Source organism: Alexandromys fortis, unplaced genomic scaffold (assembly GCF_014885135.2).
Source record: "Alexandromys fortis isolate MF-2015 unplaced genomic scaffold, M_Fortis_MF-2015_v1.1 scaffold_89, whole genome shotgun sequence".
NCBI classification, from domain to species: domain Eukaryota; kingdom Metazoa; phylum Chordata; class Mammalia; order Rodentia; family Cricetidae; genus Alexandromys; species Alexandromys fortis.
This window is the reverse complement of record NW_026067973.1, coordinates 6,771,261-6,790,280: the sequence shown is the minus strand read 5'-3', so window position 1 is coordinate 6,790,280 and position 19,020 is coordinate 6,771,261. Positions and strand designations below refer to the sequence as shown.

General features: G+C 43.5%; 1 protein-coding gene across 3 annotated transcripts in view; it reads right to left on the bottom strand.

The window, feature by feature from the left end:
* Alg9 (ALG9 alpha-1,2-mannosyltransferase) overlaps positions 1 to 19,020 on the bottom strand; it is a 60,065-nt gene that overhangs the window by 10,456 nt on the left and 30,589 nt on the right. For 2 of the 3 annotated variants that reach the window (XM_050156215.1, XM_050156214.1), the window contains exons 13-14: positions 18,540 to 18,669; positions 8,448 to 8,578 (exon numbers count right to left, since the gene is read on the bottom strand). In XM_050156215.1, the coding sequence (XP_050012172.1) occupies positions 8,448 to 8,578; positions 18,540 to 18,669 (261 nt within the window). Of the gene's footprint in view, positions 1 to 8,224; positions 8,330 to 8,447; positions 8,579 to 18,539; positions 18,670 to 19,020 lie in introns of all 3 variants that reach the window. The other variant, XR_007594291.1, reaches the window with a different exon arrangement.

Below are 19,020 nucleotides of genomic sequence, written 5' to 3'. Positions count from 1 at the left end.
GCTAGCACTAGCAGTGAGGAGATGTGGAAATGGTTTTTCCAGAGAACTCACTCCACAACAACAGAAAGCAGAGCTCTCTGACCTCACAAGGATAAAAAGGTTCTTTTTACTCTTCCTAAAGGTCAGCAGATTTCAATGATTGAGGAACGGAATAAGATATCAGGCAACATGTAGTGTCTTCTGAAGCCAAATCTGGCCTAGAGTAGCTGCTATGTCCATGAAGGTCTTGAAAGTGTCTGGGAAAGGATGAGGCAGGTGGATAAGGACGATAAAGAGGAAGGAGAGGCAGCAGGCAAAAGCTGACAGAGAATCAGACTGTGAGAGCAGTAAGCTGATAAAGGAGTGGAAGAGCACACCAACTCTGCTCTTCCTGTTTCCCAGCATCCTTGGCGTCAAGGAGAGAGACAAGGTCACCACCACCACATCAAAGGCAAGAGCCCTTCACTTATTGCTCAGGAGGAAGAACTGATTCTCCCAAAGGACCAGACACCATCTGAAGCACGACAGCCGTTGGCCAGCAGATCCTGTCATGGGTGCAGTCTCCTTCCCACCTGGGTGTGAAGGGGCAATGGCCCGTGGGGCTGCCTTTTTTTTCTTGTAAGAAACCTTCGGATTGAAAAGTTTAGGCATTTTACAGGCTGTGATTTTCTTTTCTTTTTTTTTTAACACTGCAGGTATTTTATTAGGTTTGTGCCCTTCTTGATCATATTTAAAGAGAGACAGGATGTGAAACAAAAGAACAATAAAACAATATGGATGAGGGAGGAAAAGGGCTAGACATGTGTTGCTTTTTTCTCTATGAAAGAGGCAACCCTGTTTGATTTTTGTGCCTGGCTTCTATATTTTGGAGGAAGCGACTTTAAAAGAGAACTAGAAGAAATCCCACAAATCCAGTGTTCAAAATAAAAACCTTCCAATTGTGCAGCAAATGCCACAGCGGTAAGCCAGGTCTAGTCAAAGACTGCAGAGCCACAGGGTCCATAAATCTCCCGAGTCGCAGCCGGCTCAGTCAGCCATTCAGCAGCTCAATCTTGTGCCACAATCCTGGTAATGAGATTTTTTTTCCCTATGGTGGTGGTTTAATATTAACACTCGGTGGCTTATGCAGGCTGTGATTTTCTAACATGCCCATGGATTCTTTGATACTTCTCTCATAATAAAATAATCCTAATCTCCATCAGCTGGGCATGGGCTGTGGCTTCCCACCACCACCACGAGGAGGGAGAAGTGACACTGTCTGGCTTCTAAGGCTAGGCCATAAAAGCAAAGGAGTTCTTGGAATGAAAATGGAAAACTCACAGGAAGGTAGGTATTCTGGTGACAGCCTCAGCTGGGATCTAGGCAAACGCTAGTCTCAGCTGCCAGGTGTGTGAATGATGCAAAAGACATCCTGAGGAAGAAAGAGCTAGGCGAGCCAGCAGTGCTTTCTTTTACAGTTTTAAGAATGGGTGATTGTCACACTGTGATAACTAGGCCATAGCTTCCAACCACCCTACCCTCACAAACCTAACTCCAGTAACCCTAGTTTACAGAAACAAATAGTTCCATCTACGCTGGCTCCCATCAACCGGACCACCCTCCTACACACAACCCAGAGGGATATATGTATACAGGTGGGATAGTTTCAGGCCTCAGAGCTGCTGGATTCACTTCTTGGAAGATAATAATAGGTCATGCAGTCTACAGAAATTCTCTAGATTAGCCCAAGTTCAGGGCCCTGTGCTGGGCACTGAAAGAACAAAGCAGCAAATATTGTCATGCACTCCCTACCTGGCTACAATGAGATCCTTCGACTCCACCCTGTCAGCTGCTGTTTCAAGCTGCCTTGGTTCCTCAGCTGTAATTACATCTGTAAGAGTTTGAAAGCCTGTCTAAGTTCCTCCCAACTGTCTCAACCCTCTAATCATGCAGGCCTAGAACCCAGGTAGATGGTGCTCCAAAATGGGAGGAGTCATGTGTGGAAGCAACACGACCGAGACAGAAGGGCCAAGGAGGAGCCTCTGCCGGTGGAGAATGCTGCTAAGACAGGAACAGGGCCTTAAGACAGTTTCCAAAGCCACCAACTGACCCTGCTGTTCATGATGCCAACAACCTGGACAGGCTTTCCCACCAGGTTCCCACAGCCCCACCCTCACCACCGAGCTGTTAATTTATTCCAGCTCTCTCCCATCAGTCCTCTCAGGGGACTCTTAGAGGAGGCATTACATCCACCCACTTTTCAAGATATTCTATACATGCAGCAATTGTGCCCTGGTTTGAAGAAAAGAAAATTCCCTCTTGTTTCATGAAGTACGTAGTATGAGCTGGCCATTCGATGTTAAATCTCCACTCTTTATGGCTGGGGCTGGAGAGATAGTTCAGCAGTTAACAGCACAGGTTGCTTTTCTAGAGGATCTGGGTTCAATCCCCAGTACCCACATGGCAGCTCACTTTAACTCCAGTTCCAGGGAATGACACCCTCTTCTGGCCTCGGAGGGCACCAGGCTCTTGAGTGATTTAGACAAACATGTAGGAAAAACACTATAGAAGTAAAGTAAATACAAAACAGTTTTAAGTGTTACTGCCAACTAGATTGGATCCACCTCCTCCGAGTCTGATAGTCCTTCTAAAAGCAGTCAGACCCTGCTGTGCTGATGTGGGAGGTGATGTATGCTGTGCGTATGTTTTATTGCCATTGGTTAATAAAGAAGTTGCTTTCGGCCAATGGCTTAATAGAGTAAAGCCAGGCTAAAAGACATAGAGAGAGAGTAGGGGGAGTTGGTGAGAAGCCATGGAGTTATCGGCTGGAACCTTGCCGGTAGGCCACAAGCCTCATAGCAATATAAAACAATAGAAAGGGGTTAATTTAAGATATAAGAGCTAGCTAGCAATATGCTTAACTGATTGGCTAAGCAGTAGTTTAAATAATATAATTTCTGTGTGATTATTTCAAGTCAGGGTGGTTGGGAAACGAACTAGCAGCCTCCCCCAACACTGTGACAAGCTCAAAGTCAGGAAGCCAGGGAGAACCAGCACCAGTGCACAGTTGCAGTTCTAGGCTGGTCACTGGAGGTTTCAGCTACTGGGCCTGAGGTCTGGAGGCCTCAGCAAAGCAGACAAATGATTTAGGACAAGAGGACGAGGACACAGGCTGCCATGCTCCCAACAGCTTCATTTAGTGCATCCCCTGCGTCCAGCAGCCAAGCCCTGCCTTACTTACCAACCTACGGAGAACGGGTGTCTTCACGGTTACTGGTGCCCCCATCACTAAAATGCCCCAATAATCTTTAAGCTGCTTCGCTCTTGCAAAGACTCTCCAGTAACATTCTCTCATGAGTGTTTTTTTCCCCCATTGGCAAATTTTCCTGCTTGCTTCTCTCCGTTTCAGAGAGCTGAGGCCCTATTTAGACTATGTCAGCAAAATGCGTCAAGTAAACTGCACAAATCTACAGAGAAACATACCTACAGTAGGATCGGGAGCTGCGGTGCTTGCTCAAAGGTCTGACTTGCTGGAACACTTCCTAAGCTCACAGCACTTTTGCTCGTTCTCACCTAACCCTACAAACGTAGAGAACATCCTTGCTTTCCAGATGTGGAGGCACTGACAGCAAGCAGCCAGGATTAAAGTCCCAGGTCCTCACGTCTCTGTGAGAACCTGACCTCTTCCATTCACAAGTCAGTGGGTTTTCTTTCTTTCTCACTGTACTATCTGGAAATCTACCCCTGTACACAAGTTATAAGGAATTAAAACCCTCTGGGCACAGTGGTACATGCCTTTAATGCCAGCATTCCAGAGCAGAGGCAGGTGGCCAGCCTGGTCTACATAGTGAGTTCCATGATAGCTAGAGCTACATAGTGTGACCCCCATCTCTAAAAAACAAAAATAAAAACAAAAGTAAAGCCCCCTGAAGGCATCCAGCTGACAGGAAGGTTGCTTAGGTCTGCTGTTCCTCGGAGATGAAGCTCTTCCCTAGCCTGAGTCTCGCTGTCACCGCTTTCTCAGCATGGTAAGATCTAGCCCAAATGCTCTACCAGGCAGGAGTAGGAACTGTGAAGCACACGCACTGAGGACTCTGATGCAGCCACTACTGCTTCCCTCTTCCAGCAAGCTCCTCCACTCACAACCTGCCACCCTTCACCATCTCTCACCCCCTCAATGCCCTTCCCGGCTCACTTGTTATCAAATTAAAGCCATGACCACTAATTAGAAGATTCCTCACGTATGACTTTCTGTCTCCCATGCGCTGCTGTGGCTTCTTAACCACGATCAACCCCACGTGTGTTTACAGCATTATTATTTGTACTGCCCCAAAGTGGAAAAAGTCTAAGAGTCTATCAGTTAGAAGAAGGAATGAACAACAGAAAGGGAAGGAACATGTTCAGCAATAACCAGGGACAAGGACTGGTACCTTTGAGCGCCTGAATGAACCTCAAGAACATGCTGAGCAAAAAGAAGTTGTATCACTTACTTTTCTGTTTCTGCCACAAACTACAAACTCCATGATCAGAAATGACTGACAGAAGGAAGCTCCTTTTGGCTCATGGTGTCAGGGGTAGAGCTGTAAAGGCAGCAGCATTACAGCTGAGCCAGCAGATCAGCTCCATTCATGCCCAGAAAGAAGAGGACGCCAAGTGCAACTGGGATGAGAATGTAACTCTCAAAGGCCACCCCTGTTGGTTCCGGAGTATTATTTTAAGGTGTGTGCCTTTTGTTTATGCTGCATTAACTCTGTGAAGCTGTGATTCTTTGCCTGTCTGAAAAACCTGATGGTCTAATAAAGAGCTGAATGACCAATAGCAAGGCAGGAGAAAGGCTAGACGGGCAAGCAGAGAATATAAATAGAAGAACCAAGGAAAGGGAGAACAAGAGAAAAAGGCGAGGATGACATCAGGGGCCAGCCACCCAGCCAGCCACAGAGTAAGAGTGAAAGTAAGACAGACAGAAGTAAGAGAAAGATAAAAGCCCAGAGGCAAAAGGTAAGTCGGGGTAATTTAAGTTGAGAAAAGCTGGCAAGAAACAAGCCAAGCGAAGGCTAGGCACTCATAACTAAGAATAAGTCTTTATGTGTGATTTATTTGGGAGCTAGGTGGTGGCCCCCCTAAAAAGCTAAAAGAGCAAAGGAGTAAAAGATCCAACAGCACGACCTCAGCATGCTTCCTCCAGCGAGGTTCGACCTCAGAAGGTCCCAAACCTCCACAAACAGTGCCACCAACTGGGGACCAAACGTTCAAATTTAAGCCTATGGGTGACTTTTCTCATACAGACCATCATGGAAACCAAACACAAACTACACATATTATATGATCCCACTTATAACAAACGGCCAAAAATTCAAACCTATAAATAAAAAAAATATATATGAGTTGGGGCTGGCAAGGTAACATACAATTGTGGTTGTATAATTTGGCATGTAAATTATACTCCAATAAAGTTCTTTTTTAAAAAAAATGGTTAATTGCCTTACTAGTTGGCTACAATCTATACATAATTGGAGAAGAAAACGGTCATTGAACTGGCAAGATGGCTCAGTAGGTACAGGTGCTTGACACCAAGCCTGAAAACCCAAGTTCAATCCCCAGGACTCACACAGTAGGAGAGAAAATAATTGTTAAGATGAACTTTATTAAAATTGAAATATTTGCTTTTTGTAAAAAAACATTATCAAGAAAACAAGAAGAACAATAAGATAGACTAACAGGACACATTTAATTAAAAATGAGTCAAAGGAGCCAGGCAATGGTGAAACACATCTTTAATCCCAGAGGCAGGCAGATCTCTGTCAGTTTAAGACCAGCCTGGTCTACAAAGTGAGTTCTAGAACAGCCAGGGCTACACAGAGAAACCTGCCTAGAAAAAAAAAAAACCTAGCAAACAAAAAAGTCAAGGGAGCTAGAGGGTTGGCTTGATGGCAGAGCACTTGTCTAGCAACCATAGGCCCTGGGTTCAAACCCCAGAGCCAGAAAAAAGGAAGGAAGAGGGAAGGAAGGAAGGAAGGAAGGGAGGGAGGGAGGGAGGGAGGAAGGAAGGGAGGGAGGGAGAAAGGAAGGAAGGAAGGAAGGAAGGAAGGAAGGAAGGAAGGAAGGAAGGAAGGAAGGAAGGAAGGAAGGACAGGCAGGCAAGCAGCCCCAAAGACTTTAAAAACACCTCATCCAAACAGACTTACAGATGACAAACAGGCATATAAGAAGATGTTCCACACCAAATATCACTAGAGAAAAAAAAACTAAAGCCACATCAAGATACATACTACAGTCCCTACTACAAGCAGGCAAATCCTCACTCTCTGTGGGTAGGAACGCAGAACAGCAGCTTCCTACAAAGCTAAACATGCTCACACGTACAATTCACCAGTCACACTGTTCAATACTGACCCAAAGAGGAAGAAAACTCACCTGCCCAAAACGTGCCAGTGGGTATTTATGAAAACTGCGTAGCCCTGATCTGATCGTTTGAACTTTTCCAAGAGCCACACCATTAACTTGTTTCTTTTTTTTCTTAATATTTATTTATTTATTATGTATACAATATTCTGTCTGTGTGGATGCCTGCAAGCCAGAAGAGGGCACCAGACCTCATTACAGATGGTTGTGAGCCAACATGTGGTTGCTGGGAATCGAACTCAAGACTTTTGGAAGAACAGGCAATGCTCTTAACCACTGAGCCATCTCTCCAGCCCCATTAACTTGTTTCTTAAACAAATCATGTAAAATTACCACAGGGCTGGAGAGAAGGCTTGGCAGTTAAGAGCAATGCAGCTCTTCCAGAGAACCCAGGTTTGATTCCCAGCACCCACATCAGGTAGCTCACCTCTAGCTGCCTGTAAGTCTAGCTTCAGAGGCTCCAAGGCCTCTGGCCTCTGTGGACACCATCCTCGCCCCCACATCTGATTGAAAATCTAATATCTTTTAAAAATATTTACCAACAAGGCATATGTATAAAGAATATATGAAACATAAATGAATTTTGTGAGTAGACCTGGATCCTGTCCCTAAGATATCTTATTATATATATCTGTACATATTCCACAATCTGACGGCTAAAACACTTTTAGTCCCAAGTATTTCAAATAAGAGAAACTTAATCTATAACAGCTCTACTTACAACTGTTATTCTAGACTACACGACTCACACCTGTAATTCCTCAGTTGGGAAGTGGAGGCGGAAAGATTGCAAGTTTAAAGCCAGCCAAGGCTACATAATAAGACCCATCACAAAAAGTGTTTTTCCTATGCTCCAATTTGACCCCCAGTGCGATGATGGAGAGCCCTCCAGAATAGAGTTCATCCTCTTTCTCACGTTAGGTAGAAGGAGGTCCCGCACCAGAATCTGACTGCTGGCACACTGGCCTTAAACTTCCAGCCTCCAAGACTATGCAGAATAAAGTGTCTGCTGGTTTAGCCATTCAGCCTCAGGTAACTGGTCACAGTAGCATGAATCGAAGCCAATTTGTTCTGAGGCTTCTATCTTCTTGGACTGACCAGCCACTTCTGGCCTCCAGTGTGCTCCTAACAATCCCCTTTCATAGTTACAAACACATTCAATAGGCTCTCTTCCTCTAAAGAACCTTTATTTATATATAAATCTAGTTCCTCCTTTTTTTCTTGGTTTTGTTTGTTTTGTGTCTTGTTTTGTTTTGGTTTGGTTTTCAAGACAGGGTTTCTCTGTGTAACAGCCCTGGTTGTCCTGGAACTTGCTCTGTAGATCAAGTTGGCTTCAAACTCAAAGAGATTCACCTGCCTCTGTCTCTTGACTATTTCCTCTTTTCTTATGTTTATTGGCTGTCTCCCTCTTTCAGCCTCAAACAGTAAGTTTATAAACACCCTCACACTCCAATTCATGCTTCCCATCATTCTTTTTGCACCTAATTCCCAGGCCTTTCTGAAGAGCCAGCCAAGTCCTGGGTCTTTCTTTTAAAACCTTCACTAGATCTGCCAGGTGAGGCGAGGCATACTTGCAGTCTAGCCAATGGAGGCTGAGGCAAGAGGATCACCACCAAGTTCAAGACTAGCCTTGTCTATCTAAATGAGTTCCAGGCCAGTCCTGAGCTACAGAGTGAGACCCTGTTTCAAACAACCAATAGAAGTCCTACCAGTACTTGCGGAGCTTTGATTCTGATAGTTATGGACATCAAGCTCCTCAAAGTACAGTTAATCTTGTTAGCAATGTCAGAACGCTCGGTTAAGTCAGTTAAAGTCAGTTACCAAAACTAATCAAAACCTTATTTGAGTTTCCACATAGACCTACCTGTACTACTCAGGACCTTTCATTACGATAATAATAGAATGTACTTTGCATTCCGAGGCCTCAAGAAGAGAGTACTCTTAAATTTCTCAGTACACATGGACAAAACTGTACCAAATAAAAAGGAAATAAGAATTACTCAAGACAGCCAAGGACTGGATTCGCTCAACTCCAGCATTCATTTTTACCACTGATTAGGACATCTGCCACAATTGAAGTCACATACCTAGATGCATCCAGGAATGGTCTATGGGCCAGGCTGATCCACTCTTCTTTGTTGGATGAATAGTTTGGCTCCCAGGGTGTCTCTCTCATGGTATCCAAGTCCACTAAGTAATGGCATTTGCTGATGTCAATCTGAAACGGAAAAGGTGAGCTCTTCATCAGTAATTATGAAGATTGTTGCAGAGTAGAGACCCAATTATAACCCTAAGAATTCCCATATGGCTTAGAGAAATAAACACCCACGCTACCTAGGCTAATAGCATGGGCTACCCTGAGGCAGCTGGGGACAGACACGCATGTAGGCAGCTGAAGTGGTCTGTAGTCAGTCTATGTTTTTAAGTCGCTCCAGCCCCACAGACACTTAAATAGCCAACTTGAGTGTACAGCCTAACTCTAGAAAAGCAGTCTTAGCCGAGTGGTGGTGGTGCACGCCTTTAATCCCAGCACTTGGGAGGCAGAGGCAGGTGGATCTCTGTGAGTTCGAGGCCAGCCTGGTCTACAGAGCTAGTTCCAGGACCCAGGCTCCAAAGCTACAGAGAAACCCTGTCTCAAAAAACCAAAAAGAAGAAAAGCAAACTTATGTTCACTACTGCTCCCTTCATCTATCTTATTCTAGAGGTCTAAAGGACACGCCTGATGGAGTCAGAGATGGAATTGCACCTTCTAACAATACAGCAAGATCAGGAGCATCTCCTGCAAGAAGTGAAGAGAACGGACAGAGGCCTAGAACTGCCTCTACAGCAGGCTCAGCACAGCTGAGGAACCACAGCGGCGGGAGTGAAGAGCAAGAGAAGTACAGAAGATTGGCAGCAGTCGTCCAATTGCTCACAGCCTACGGAATATCAATTCGCTCTATCTGAAAATCAAGTCCTAAGTGCCGACTAGAAGACAGATGACGCACATCAAGCAGTCGAGGTTCACAGTATGTAAGATGAGCTCCTGTCAATCAGTGAAACAAACCACCCAACAAGAAATGGGCAAGCTCCTTTAATAGGTATTTCAAAAATCTCTAGATGAAACAAATGAAAAGTGCTCCATCTCACTAATAAGCAGAAAATGTAAAGTTAAATCAACATGAAATAAATTACTTAAATCAACATGAAATAAATTACCATAGAAGCCAGGCAGTGATGGCACACGCCTTTAATCCCCATACTCAGGAGGCAGAGGCAGGTGGATCTCTGTGTTCAAAGACAGCCCGGACTACAGAGTGAGTTCCAGGACAGCCAGAGAGAGCTACACAGAGAAACCTTGTCTAGAAAAAAAATTAACATAAAAAATGTTGGCCATAATATAAAGCAACAATTATACATTAAGTTGTACAAAATTTTTCAGAAAACCATGTATTTCCTATGATATTAGAATCATAGGAAACCATCTTAATATCCCCAGGTATAATAATAATACACCCAGTATAAGATCAATATATGAAATCATTAATATTCAGTGTCTGAAATAAAAATGATAATTTCATATAACTCAACCTAAAATATATCTAACAGAAATACCTGAACCATAAAACAAGTTCAAGAATGTTTGAAGTTGGGCTGAGGATCTGAGTCTAATCCCGGGAGCCCAATAGTAGGAGAGAACTGACTCTCACAAGTTGTCCTCTTACCTACACACACACACACACACGTGTCCACACACATATACACAAGCAACTCATGCGCACATATAAAGAAATGGGAAGAAAATTTAAAATAAAGACAAAAGCAAGGAAATTATTACTGTAAAGTCAGCAGACTACTCGGAGATGGTATAGACCTTGGTCACGGGAAGCACCAGGACCCAGAGGGGTCTGGGATATTCTACTTTTTGTCTTTTGAAGTGGCTCCACAGGTATTTTCTCTTAAAACAATTAGCTGTATACCGACATTTTATATATTTAGGTTATACCTAAGGGAAGATTTTTCCCAGTGCACATAAGAGCAACCTGGTTTTCAATAGCTTGCAGCAAGCTGCTCTCTTCCAACTTCACCTCCCAGCACTGTTCTCATTCCCTCAGTTTTATTTCTATGTAAAGAAGACTTTAGTCTCACATCTGTCTTTCCATATGGGCTATTCCTCCAGGGAAGAGAAAGCACACTGAGAATTGACGTCAGACCCAATTCCATTCTGCATAACTCTCTAAAAATGGTCCTCTGCATAAACACTTCAGGAAGTGGCCTTTTTTCTGTCTGTACACCCACTCTGCAGCTCCTGGGCGACTGTAAGAACATGATGCAATATTTTAAAGGCTTTCCAACGCCATGCTTCTAAGGAGAACCAGCAAGAGGCAGAGGGCCTGATGGTCTTAAGCTTGTACTCCTTCCCACAGGGGGTCCAGTTCACACAGTTACAATCCCTCACCTCAGCCTGACCTTTCCTAGTTAGGCACAGCACAGGTCTAATTATGGAGGTTTGGCTGGGTACAGTCTACTGTAACTGGAGGTAGTAACTAATTTAGCAGTCAGCCTAGGCTCTACTCGCCAAATCGTCCCTAGGGAAATTCTAAGTAAAGGCCTCAGAGAGCCACCAGGGCAAAGCCATATTGAGATAGCAATGCATTCTGTAAGACTTTAACCTCTGCCTTATCCTTTGGCAAACAGTTGCTGAAAACTAAAAGCCATGACAAAGGCCTCCAGAAGCAAGGTTTTTCATTCAAGGGCAGATAAAGTTATTAGAAAAGGAACTTTAACACAGCAGGCTTAGTTTCATTCAGGTCTATGCTCTACCACCAATTATATGTGAACTGTAGTCATTTAAGGTTTTTATATAATTTCTTTGCCTGTAAAATGAACATATTGTCACTAACCTTTAAGAGTTTCAATGAAGATCAATGACATGTCTAAACAGAACTTACCAACTAGGAGTAACTACACTAATAGCTCAAATAATAGAGGAATATTCGACCACCTCTGCAAAATGAGAACAGGAGAACCTGAAGCAACAACGTCCCATCACCAACCATCCCACTTTCAACTTGGTCTGGTGTCTACTGCCAAGTCAATAAACTCAACATGTAAAATGGAAGGGGTGCAGCACTGACTATCCCTAACTGGACCAGAAGCATCCACTAAATGGTATCAACATTAATCATCTGAGAGCTGGCGAGATGGCTCAGTAGTTAACAGTACTTGCTCTTGCAGAGGACCCAGATATGATAACATATGCCTGTATTTCAGTTCGGGGCTGAGGCAGGAGGATCAAGAGTTTGATGCCACACTGGGCTATAGCCTGAGGTCCTGTTTTAAGAGACTCCCATCCCACACCCCTTAAAAAGCTAAAGAGGATGGAAGGAAGAGATGAAAAAGACATAAGAATTAAAGAGACCATTTGAGAGGAAGGGATGTACACACTAGAAAACAAATCCCAAGCCTACAGAAAGGCCGTGAGAAGCATAAAGACTGAGCAGAGGTAACTTCTAAAATGGCAACAGTTATACCAAGTGTATTTATCTCCACTAGAATGTTGTGTGAGGACAAGGAAAGAGTAGCCCAACCTCCTATTCTCAGTGACATCCCCTAATGTCCATCCATTAGCTTGAGCCAAACCTCCCAAGTCCTAAAATGTAGCACAAATAATAAAAACAGATACTGGGGTTCAAGGTGAAGATCAGAAAAGCAAAGCAACCAAACCACTATAGAGTTCTCACTTCTACCAACGGCTCAGATCAAACGGGCAATCCACCAAACCTCAGACTCAACTGTTCTCCAGCAAACCACAGGCTGAGACTAAGACTAAGACCCTGGGCTCCTGTTTTCTCCCTTCTTATATTCCGCTCTGGTGTCGGGATTAAAAGTGTGCACCACCACCGCTTGGCCTCTATGGCTAACGAGTGTGGCTGCTGGGATTAAAGGCGTGTGCCACCACTGCCTGGCCTGTATGGCTGACTAGTGTGGCTAGCTTTGCTCTCTGATATTCAGGCAAGCTTTATTTATTAAAACACAATAAACTATCACTATGCTAAAATAGGAAGGATGTGAGTTTGCACTCAGGCATGTATCAGCTGGAAAGGACAGTGACACACATACTGGAAAAACAGAGGTCTCTGTCGAGGGTCCGTGCGGAGAGGATCACAGAGAAAGGATCTCCATAAATACCACAGATCTTATTTCTCTACTGTCACTCAAGGAAAATTCGATATGTAGGAACATAGAATAATGCGAAAATCTCTGTAAACCAAATGTCCTATAATAAACACGAAAAGCGGGCCCACAGCTCCCACAATTCAAGACAAGGATTAAAGCTAGAAAAACACAAAACAAAACAAAAAAAGCCAGGACATTTTTTCCCATAGCTAAAATTTGGTATGTAGGCTGCCTAATACAATAATGGCTAACATGAGATATTAATTTAATACTTAACCTCTGAAAACAATGTCTTTCTAAACACAGAATATCTGATTAATGTCTCCTCATGTGCCTCTGTAAGCAACTGCAGTGAGGCCAGGCTTTCCTACAGCTCAGTCCTCCAAGTTCTGTAAAGTCAAGGACTGGGCTTTTCTTGGTCATCACTACCCCCCTAGTGCCTTGAGACCTCGCAGGTCTCAAACATCTAGGAGGCTGTGCAACAGGAAACACTAGTCACCACAGTCACCATCCCCTCACTCCCCCAGTTTATCAGATCTTACTGTATTTGGCTCAATACATCAAACTTAAACTTAATGTTTCCACTACGTCATGAAACGGGACAGCCAAACACCCTACCCTCCTACTTACCCTAGAGGTTTTACCACCTCTTCAAAAGGTTTCGGATACAAATGATGATAGTTTTCTCAAGTCTCTAAAGGAAATAATCCCACCGCTAAAGGCATATGTTTGTCAATGGGTGGAGGAGGAGGATCAGGAATACAAGGCTGCCTTTGCAGCAGAGCAAGTTTGAGGCCAGTCTGGGTTCCATGAAACCTTGTCTCGAAAGACAAAACAAACACAATTCGAGATTTTTATAATGTTCCTCAATTTCAGACATTTTATCAACCAAAAAGGTATGATTTGGGGAAGGGGCTTCAGCAGATGAGACACGCCCAGCACATACACCCGAGCCCCCACGGGATTGAAAAGACAAGGAACACAGCTGCAGGAGTGGTGTGGGTTATACAGCAGGAGGCACCAGAAAGAGACTGGTGAAATCCCCAAACACTGGAATTCAGATTCGTGACAGACAGGAAGGAACCTTGCACTGGATACTCTGCAGAACTATAGGAAGAGGGACATTTCCCCTCAGCAGAGCTTCAGCAAGAGAGAAGAGGGACCTCCAAGGTGAGCGCCTAAGATGCAGGATCTGGTGTGATGCAAAAATGTAGTTAAAACAGATCTGGCCAGGTGGTGGCGGTGCACACCATTAATCCTAGCACTTGGGAGGCAGAGGCAGGTGGATCCTTGTGAGTTCAAGCCCACCCTGATCTACAGAGCGAGTTCCAGAACAGCCAAGGCTACACAGAGAAACCTTGTCTCAAAAAACCAAAACCAACCAACCAACCAAACAAACAAACAAAAAAAAGCAGAGATCTGCACAACAAGCAGCAGGTCTGGAGGGGCCTAGGCTTCTTACCTTCCTCACTGTTGTTGCTGGGGAATCTTACCATCAGACTTAATGACCAAAGGAACAGAGGCCCTTGCGTTTCTACATCTGCAGGTCCCAGCTGAGTGAACAGCCATCCTGTGAGTATGGATCCAGGAAATCAGTTACAGGGGGACACTAATTCGGACAATGCATCTATATGGGAGACAGTATCCATTGTGCTCCCACTTGGGAAGAGCAGAAGAAATCAACTGTGTGTGTACAAGTGGAGCCTGGGACAGAGACTGGAAGCACCGCAGTCACCCAGAACTTGAGTCTCACCCCCATCCCAGCCCCAGGGCAAACTGTTCTGGTTGGATCATCTTCTTTCTGAAGGTCCCAGAGACAATTGGTGGAAATATAACCTCTGCCCAGCTATTTCCCACCCCTACATATGCACTGTCCTAGCGCCTCTGGCACAGGGAGCATCCAACCAGATAGTCCTCAGGCTGGACCAGCAAGATCAAACTGAGGGATTCCTGAACACATCTGCCTATCCCCTTCCCCTTCCGTGAAGGTGCTGAGTCAGCTCTTTTGAAGCTAAGTGTCTCTGTCTCTGACAGGTGCTTTCCTATACTTCACCTTTGACTCTGAAATTCCTTCACTTTTTCTTCAGAGGCTCTGACACAGCAGGAACCATCTTCCTCTTCTGGACTTGTTCTTCATGCCCCACTGGACAGTTTCCTTTTCTTACTGTATATCTCCTAACTTCACCCCACACACTTTCACTCTTTCCTACTTTGCTGTGTCTCTCCCCCTTTTCTGTTGTTTTATTAATACCTACCATTCAAATTGTTCAACTTCCTACCTTACCCTTTATGACATTAGCTCCTCTCTTTACAGTTCTTGTTGGGGGCATAGTTGTTATTCCCAAATGTCTTTTTTTTTTAAAATTAAGCATCTCATTTGTCTCTGTTGGAGTTTGCTTTTTTTATTGCAGTCTGCTTTCTCTTCCCAACACAGAAGTGAACTGACCACACCAAAAAACAAAAAAAAAAACAGGATGAGGTGTTTACCCCATAAACAAACCATAACACAGAAATCCAAAATAAGAAAACACGAAGTAACATGACTCCTCCAAAAATTCCTCTCTCCAAAGAGATAAAAATTACTGAAGTACTGGACAAAAAAATTAAAAAATAATTTTTAAATAGCCAATTATCTCAAAGAAGACATAAATAAATAAGTAAGTAAGTAAATAAATAAATAAATAAAATAAATTGAGGAGCAAGATGAGAAAATCAGCAAAGAAACAGACACTGGGGAAGAAGACCTCATTATAGAAAAGGAAAAACCCATAAGAAAGCAGTTCTGTGGACTAATCAGGAGAAAGAGGGGATTCCGGGGGTCAGAGACTGCAACCACGGGGAGGAATTAGTGATTCAGAAACCAATAAAGGAAAACGTTAAAAACTATGACAGCTTCCAGGACTTCTAGAGTGTGGTTAAGAAGCAAAGTCTGAGGCTGGGGACTGCTGGGTCTAAAAGCATAGACTGCTCTTCTAGAGGACCATTCCTTCACAGCACCCATATCAGACAGCTCATAACCACCTGTAGCTCCACCCTCTTCTGGCCTTTGACAGCACCTATACAAAAGTGATACACACACTCATACAGTCATACACATATAACATAAATAAGAAGAAATATTAAAAAGAAAAAACTTGAAATCTTTGGTATAGAGGATGGATACAAACTAAAGGCACAAAAAAACTATTCAACAGAATTATAACAGAAATTTAGGGAGAGATATGAACATCCAAATACATGAAAAGTATTTTTTTTAATCTTGCCTCTGTTCTGGTCTTTTTGGACTATTCTATGCCATATTCTAGTTAAAATATCAAGAGCCTTGGGAGGAAGGATATGATAGAGATGTCCCACTGAGGGCTGAACACCCTGTAATCTCTTATTCTCCTCATCTTGAGCAGTCTGTGGGTCTCTATGGAAATGGCCATCTACTGCTCCTTTGATAAGGGTTGAATGATGCACTAATACAGGTATATGGTAAGTCATTAGGAGCCAGTTTACTACTGCCATGTCCATATAGCAGAATAAAAGTAGTGGGTTCTTCCTAGGTCCCATGACCTAGCTAGCCACAGGCTCTTCACCCAAGACCAGTCCTAGGCAGGAGCTGTCTTATGAAATGGGCTTTAAATCCAACTGGAAGGTTACCACCTTAACATCTGTGCCACTACTGCACCACTCGGCACGTCTTACCAGGCCACTCACTGTTGTAGTTCCCAGCATTCACATCTGGATAAGACTACTGAATACACACCCAGGAGCATGCAAAGAACCCCTGGAAGGGAATTTTAAAATTCCTAGACACAAATTAACTATCAGAAAAATGAAAGATACAGTAAAGGCAATTCTAAGAAGGAATTTTACAGCCATAAGCACTTACATTAAGATGCCAGAGAATCACAAATAAAATCGTCTCATGATACTTCAATGTTTCCAGAAAGTAACAGACCAAATCAAAAGCCAGTATACTGAAAGGATATCAAACCTAAATCAGTAAGATGCAAACCAACAGAAATGACCTATGCTGAGGTTACGAAAACTTACAATGCAGTAAATATTTTGAGAAAACATATTCACATAATTTTTTTTACTATATATACTATTAAATTTTTTCTACTATATTAGTGTTGAATTAGGGGTGTGTAGAGAACTGGAATTCATTCTGTAGTCCAGGCTGGCCTCGAACTCAGAGACCCACCCTGCCTCTGCCTCTGCCTCCCCAGTGCTGGTATTAAAGGCATGCGCCACCATGCCTGGCTATTGTTGAACTCTTAATGTGCCTAATTTGTAAATTAAACTTTATCACAGCTATATGTACAGAAAAATCATAACACATCCAGAGTTTCAGAAATCCACTGGGGTCTGCTGGATAAGAAACTGGCAGAAGGCCAGACACAGTGATGTCTGTCATTAATCCTAACATCTGGGAGGCAAAGGCAAGTGGATCACTGAGTCTGGGGCCAGCCTGGTCTACAGAAAGAGCCGCAAGACAGCCAGGGCTGCATAATAAAGAAACCATGTCCCAAAAATTAAAAAATAAGGAGAGAGAAACGGGCAGGGTGATACTAGCTGTAATCACTAGATAACACCAGCAGGCTGTGACGAGGTTGACAAGCCTATCCATCCTATGCACTGTGGGGAATCCAGAAGGAACAGGACAAACATAAGAAACAAATCAGAAATATGTAGGCAACAGAAAGAAGGCCAGTAACTCGGTGACTGCAGACACATCTCTCATGCACTAACAGAGAGCCTGCTACACACGGTGAACACAGTCACTCCCATCTGAAGAGAATTCGGATAGCGTGAGGTGGAGACTAGTACTCCAGGCATGGTCACCAACACAAAGACACTGATAAGGAAAAGACAACAACCATGGACAAACTGAAATCAAAGCTAGGTTGAGATTAGTGACAGTCAGGACGGTGAAAGGTCTGGGCAGATTATAATTTCTGTAAGGGATCCTTTATCAGATGAAGAGCATTTGTGAGATATGCCTCAGTGCCAGACACTATGCTAAATGACAAATGCCAGGCTGCTGGGGATGTAGCTCAGTGGCAGAGTACAGGCCTAACACACAGCAGACCCCGGGTTGGATTCCCACTACTGCATACATCAGGATGCTCACACAAGAGAGATCCTCACTATCTGGCTGCAGGTCAGCTTCTGTCTTATTACACTATATCTTGAGTATATGACACAAGAGAACCTAAATTAAATATATGATATTTAAGCTATCATCTATTTAATAATACGTTGCCAAAAAATAGTGCTTTCCAGCCATTTAACCAAAGGGCCTTTTACTATCTATGAATTTAATTCTATCATTTATATTTATTCATCACATGACATTTAAACAACACACACACACAGTTTTTATGTGCTTATCAAGGGGTTCACAAACTCCAACAGGCACCATGTTGTAGAAGTCAGAAACAACAAATGCCTTTACTACTGAGCCATCTCGAAGGTCAGCTCTCAACTTTTTTAACCAGAATTCTACCAGTATCAAACATCAAAACCGTTCTCTCTCAAAAGAGCTGAATAAAAAATTCACATGACTTGAAGGCAAGTAGGTAGAAGATCATGGCACTGACAGGGATTGCTCCATGGAACTTACTCTGAAACAGCCTTTCTGAGTGCTGTGCTAGCAAAAGCAGAGCACAGCAAAAGCCAGGTCAAAGGTCACCTGGTCACTTAGAAGCTCCCCACCAAGTATTTCAGGAGACCAAGGAATGATGTGAGTTTCAGGGAACTCAGAAGGACAGCTCAAGGTTCTCTCAGAAAATCTCCAGCCCTTGCAAAACTTTGTAAATTAACTGAATTATATGCTTAGAAAATTAAACAAGATTTGGAAAGAAATTATCCCATTCACTCCTTCCGTGCATGCCCTATTTCATCTTTTACTCTCAAGAAATCATATTCTGAGACACCCATTTGGTCAGTGCTCCAGCGTAACCCGCCCAGAGAGCTAAAGTGGCTTTTTCTCTAGGCAGCAACAAGGGAAGGTTGGCAGCCCTTACATATCTGGAGGGCTCCTCTCGGTTCTGGTCATTCATGTGTGCAGGAACAATCCGAGTGGCCAGTGGTCCCTCTGCAAAAGGCTTTGGTAGCTGACCTCTGAACTCTGATGGAATGAACTGAAGTTGCCAGCTGTCAGAAACACAGATGAGAAGAATGAGAAAAACACAAAGAGATCATATTGCTAAATAGACTTGAAACAAACAACCCTTCACCCCAGATCACCAGGAACAAAACACGATTTCTGCTAAAACTTCACCAGGGAGCTGAGGCAGAGGTCACAAGTTGGTCTGAAATCATCAAGAAATTTACAACTAAAGGTTTCCCCATCCTTTTACTCAAGTCTCGGCTTCGAAACTTGCAACTTGACAGTCAACCACAGAACAAGGAGTGTCAACATGTTACTACCTCCCACATGAATTAAAGAATTAAAGCCAACTCACCAGATGTACAGAAAAAGATGGCAAATGCACTAACACTAGG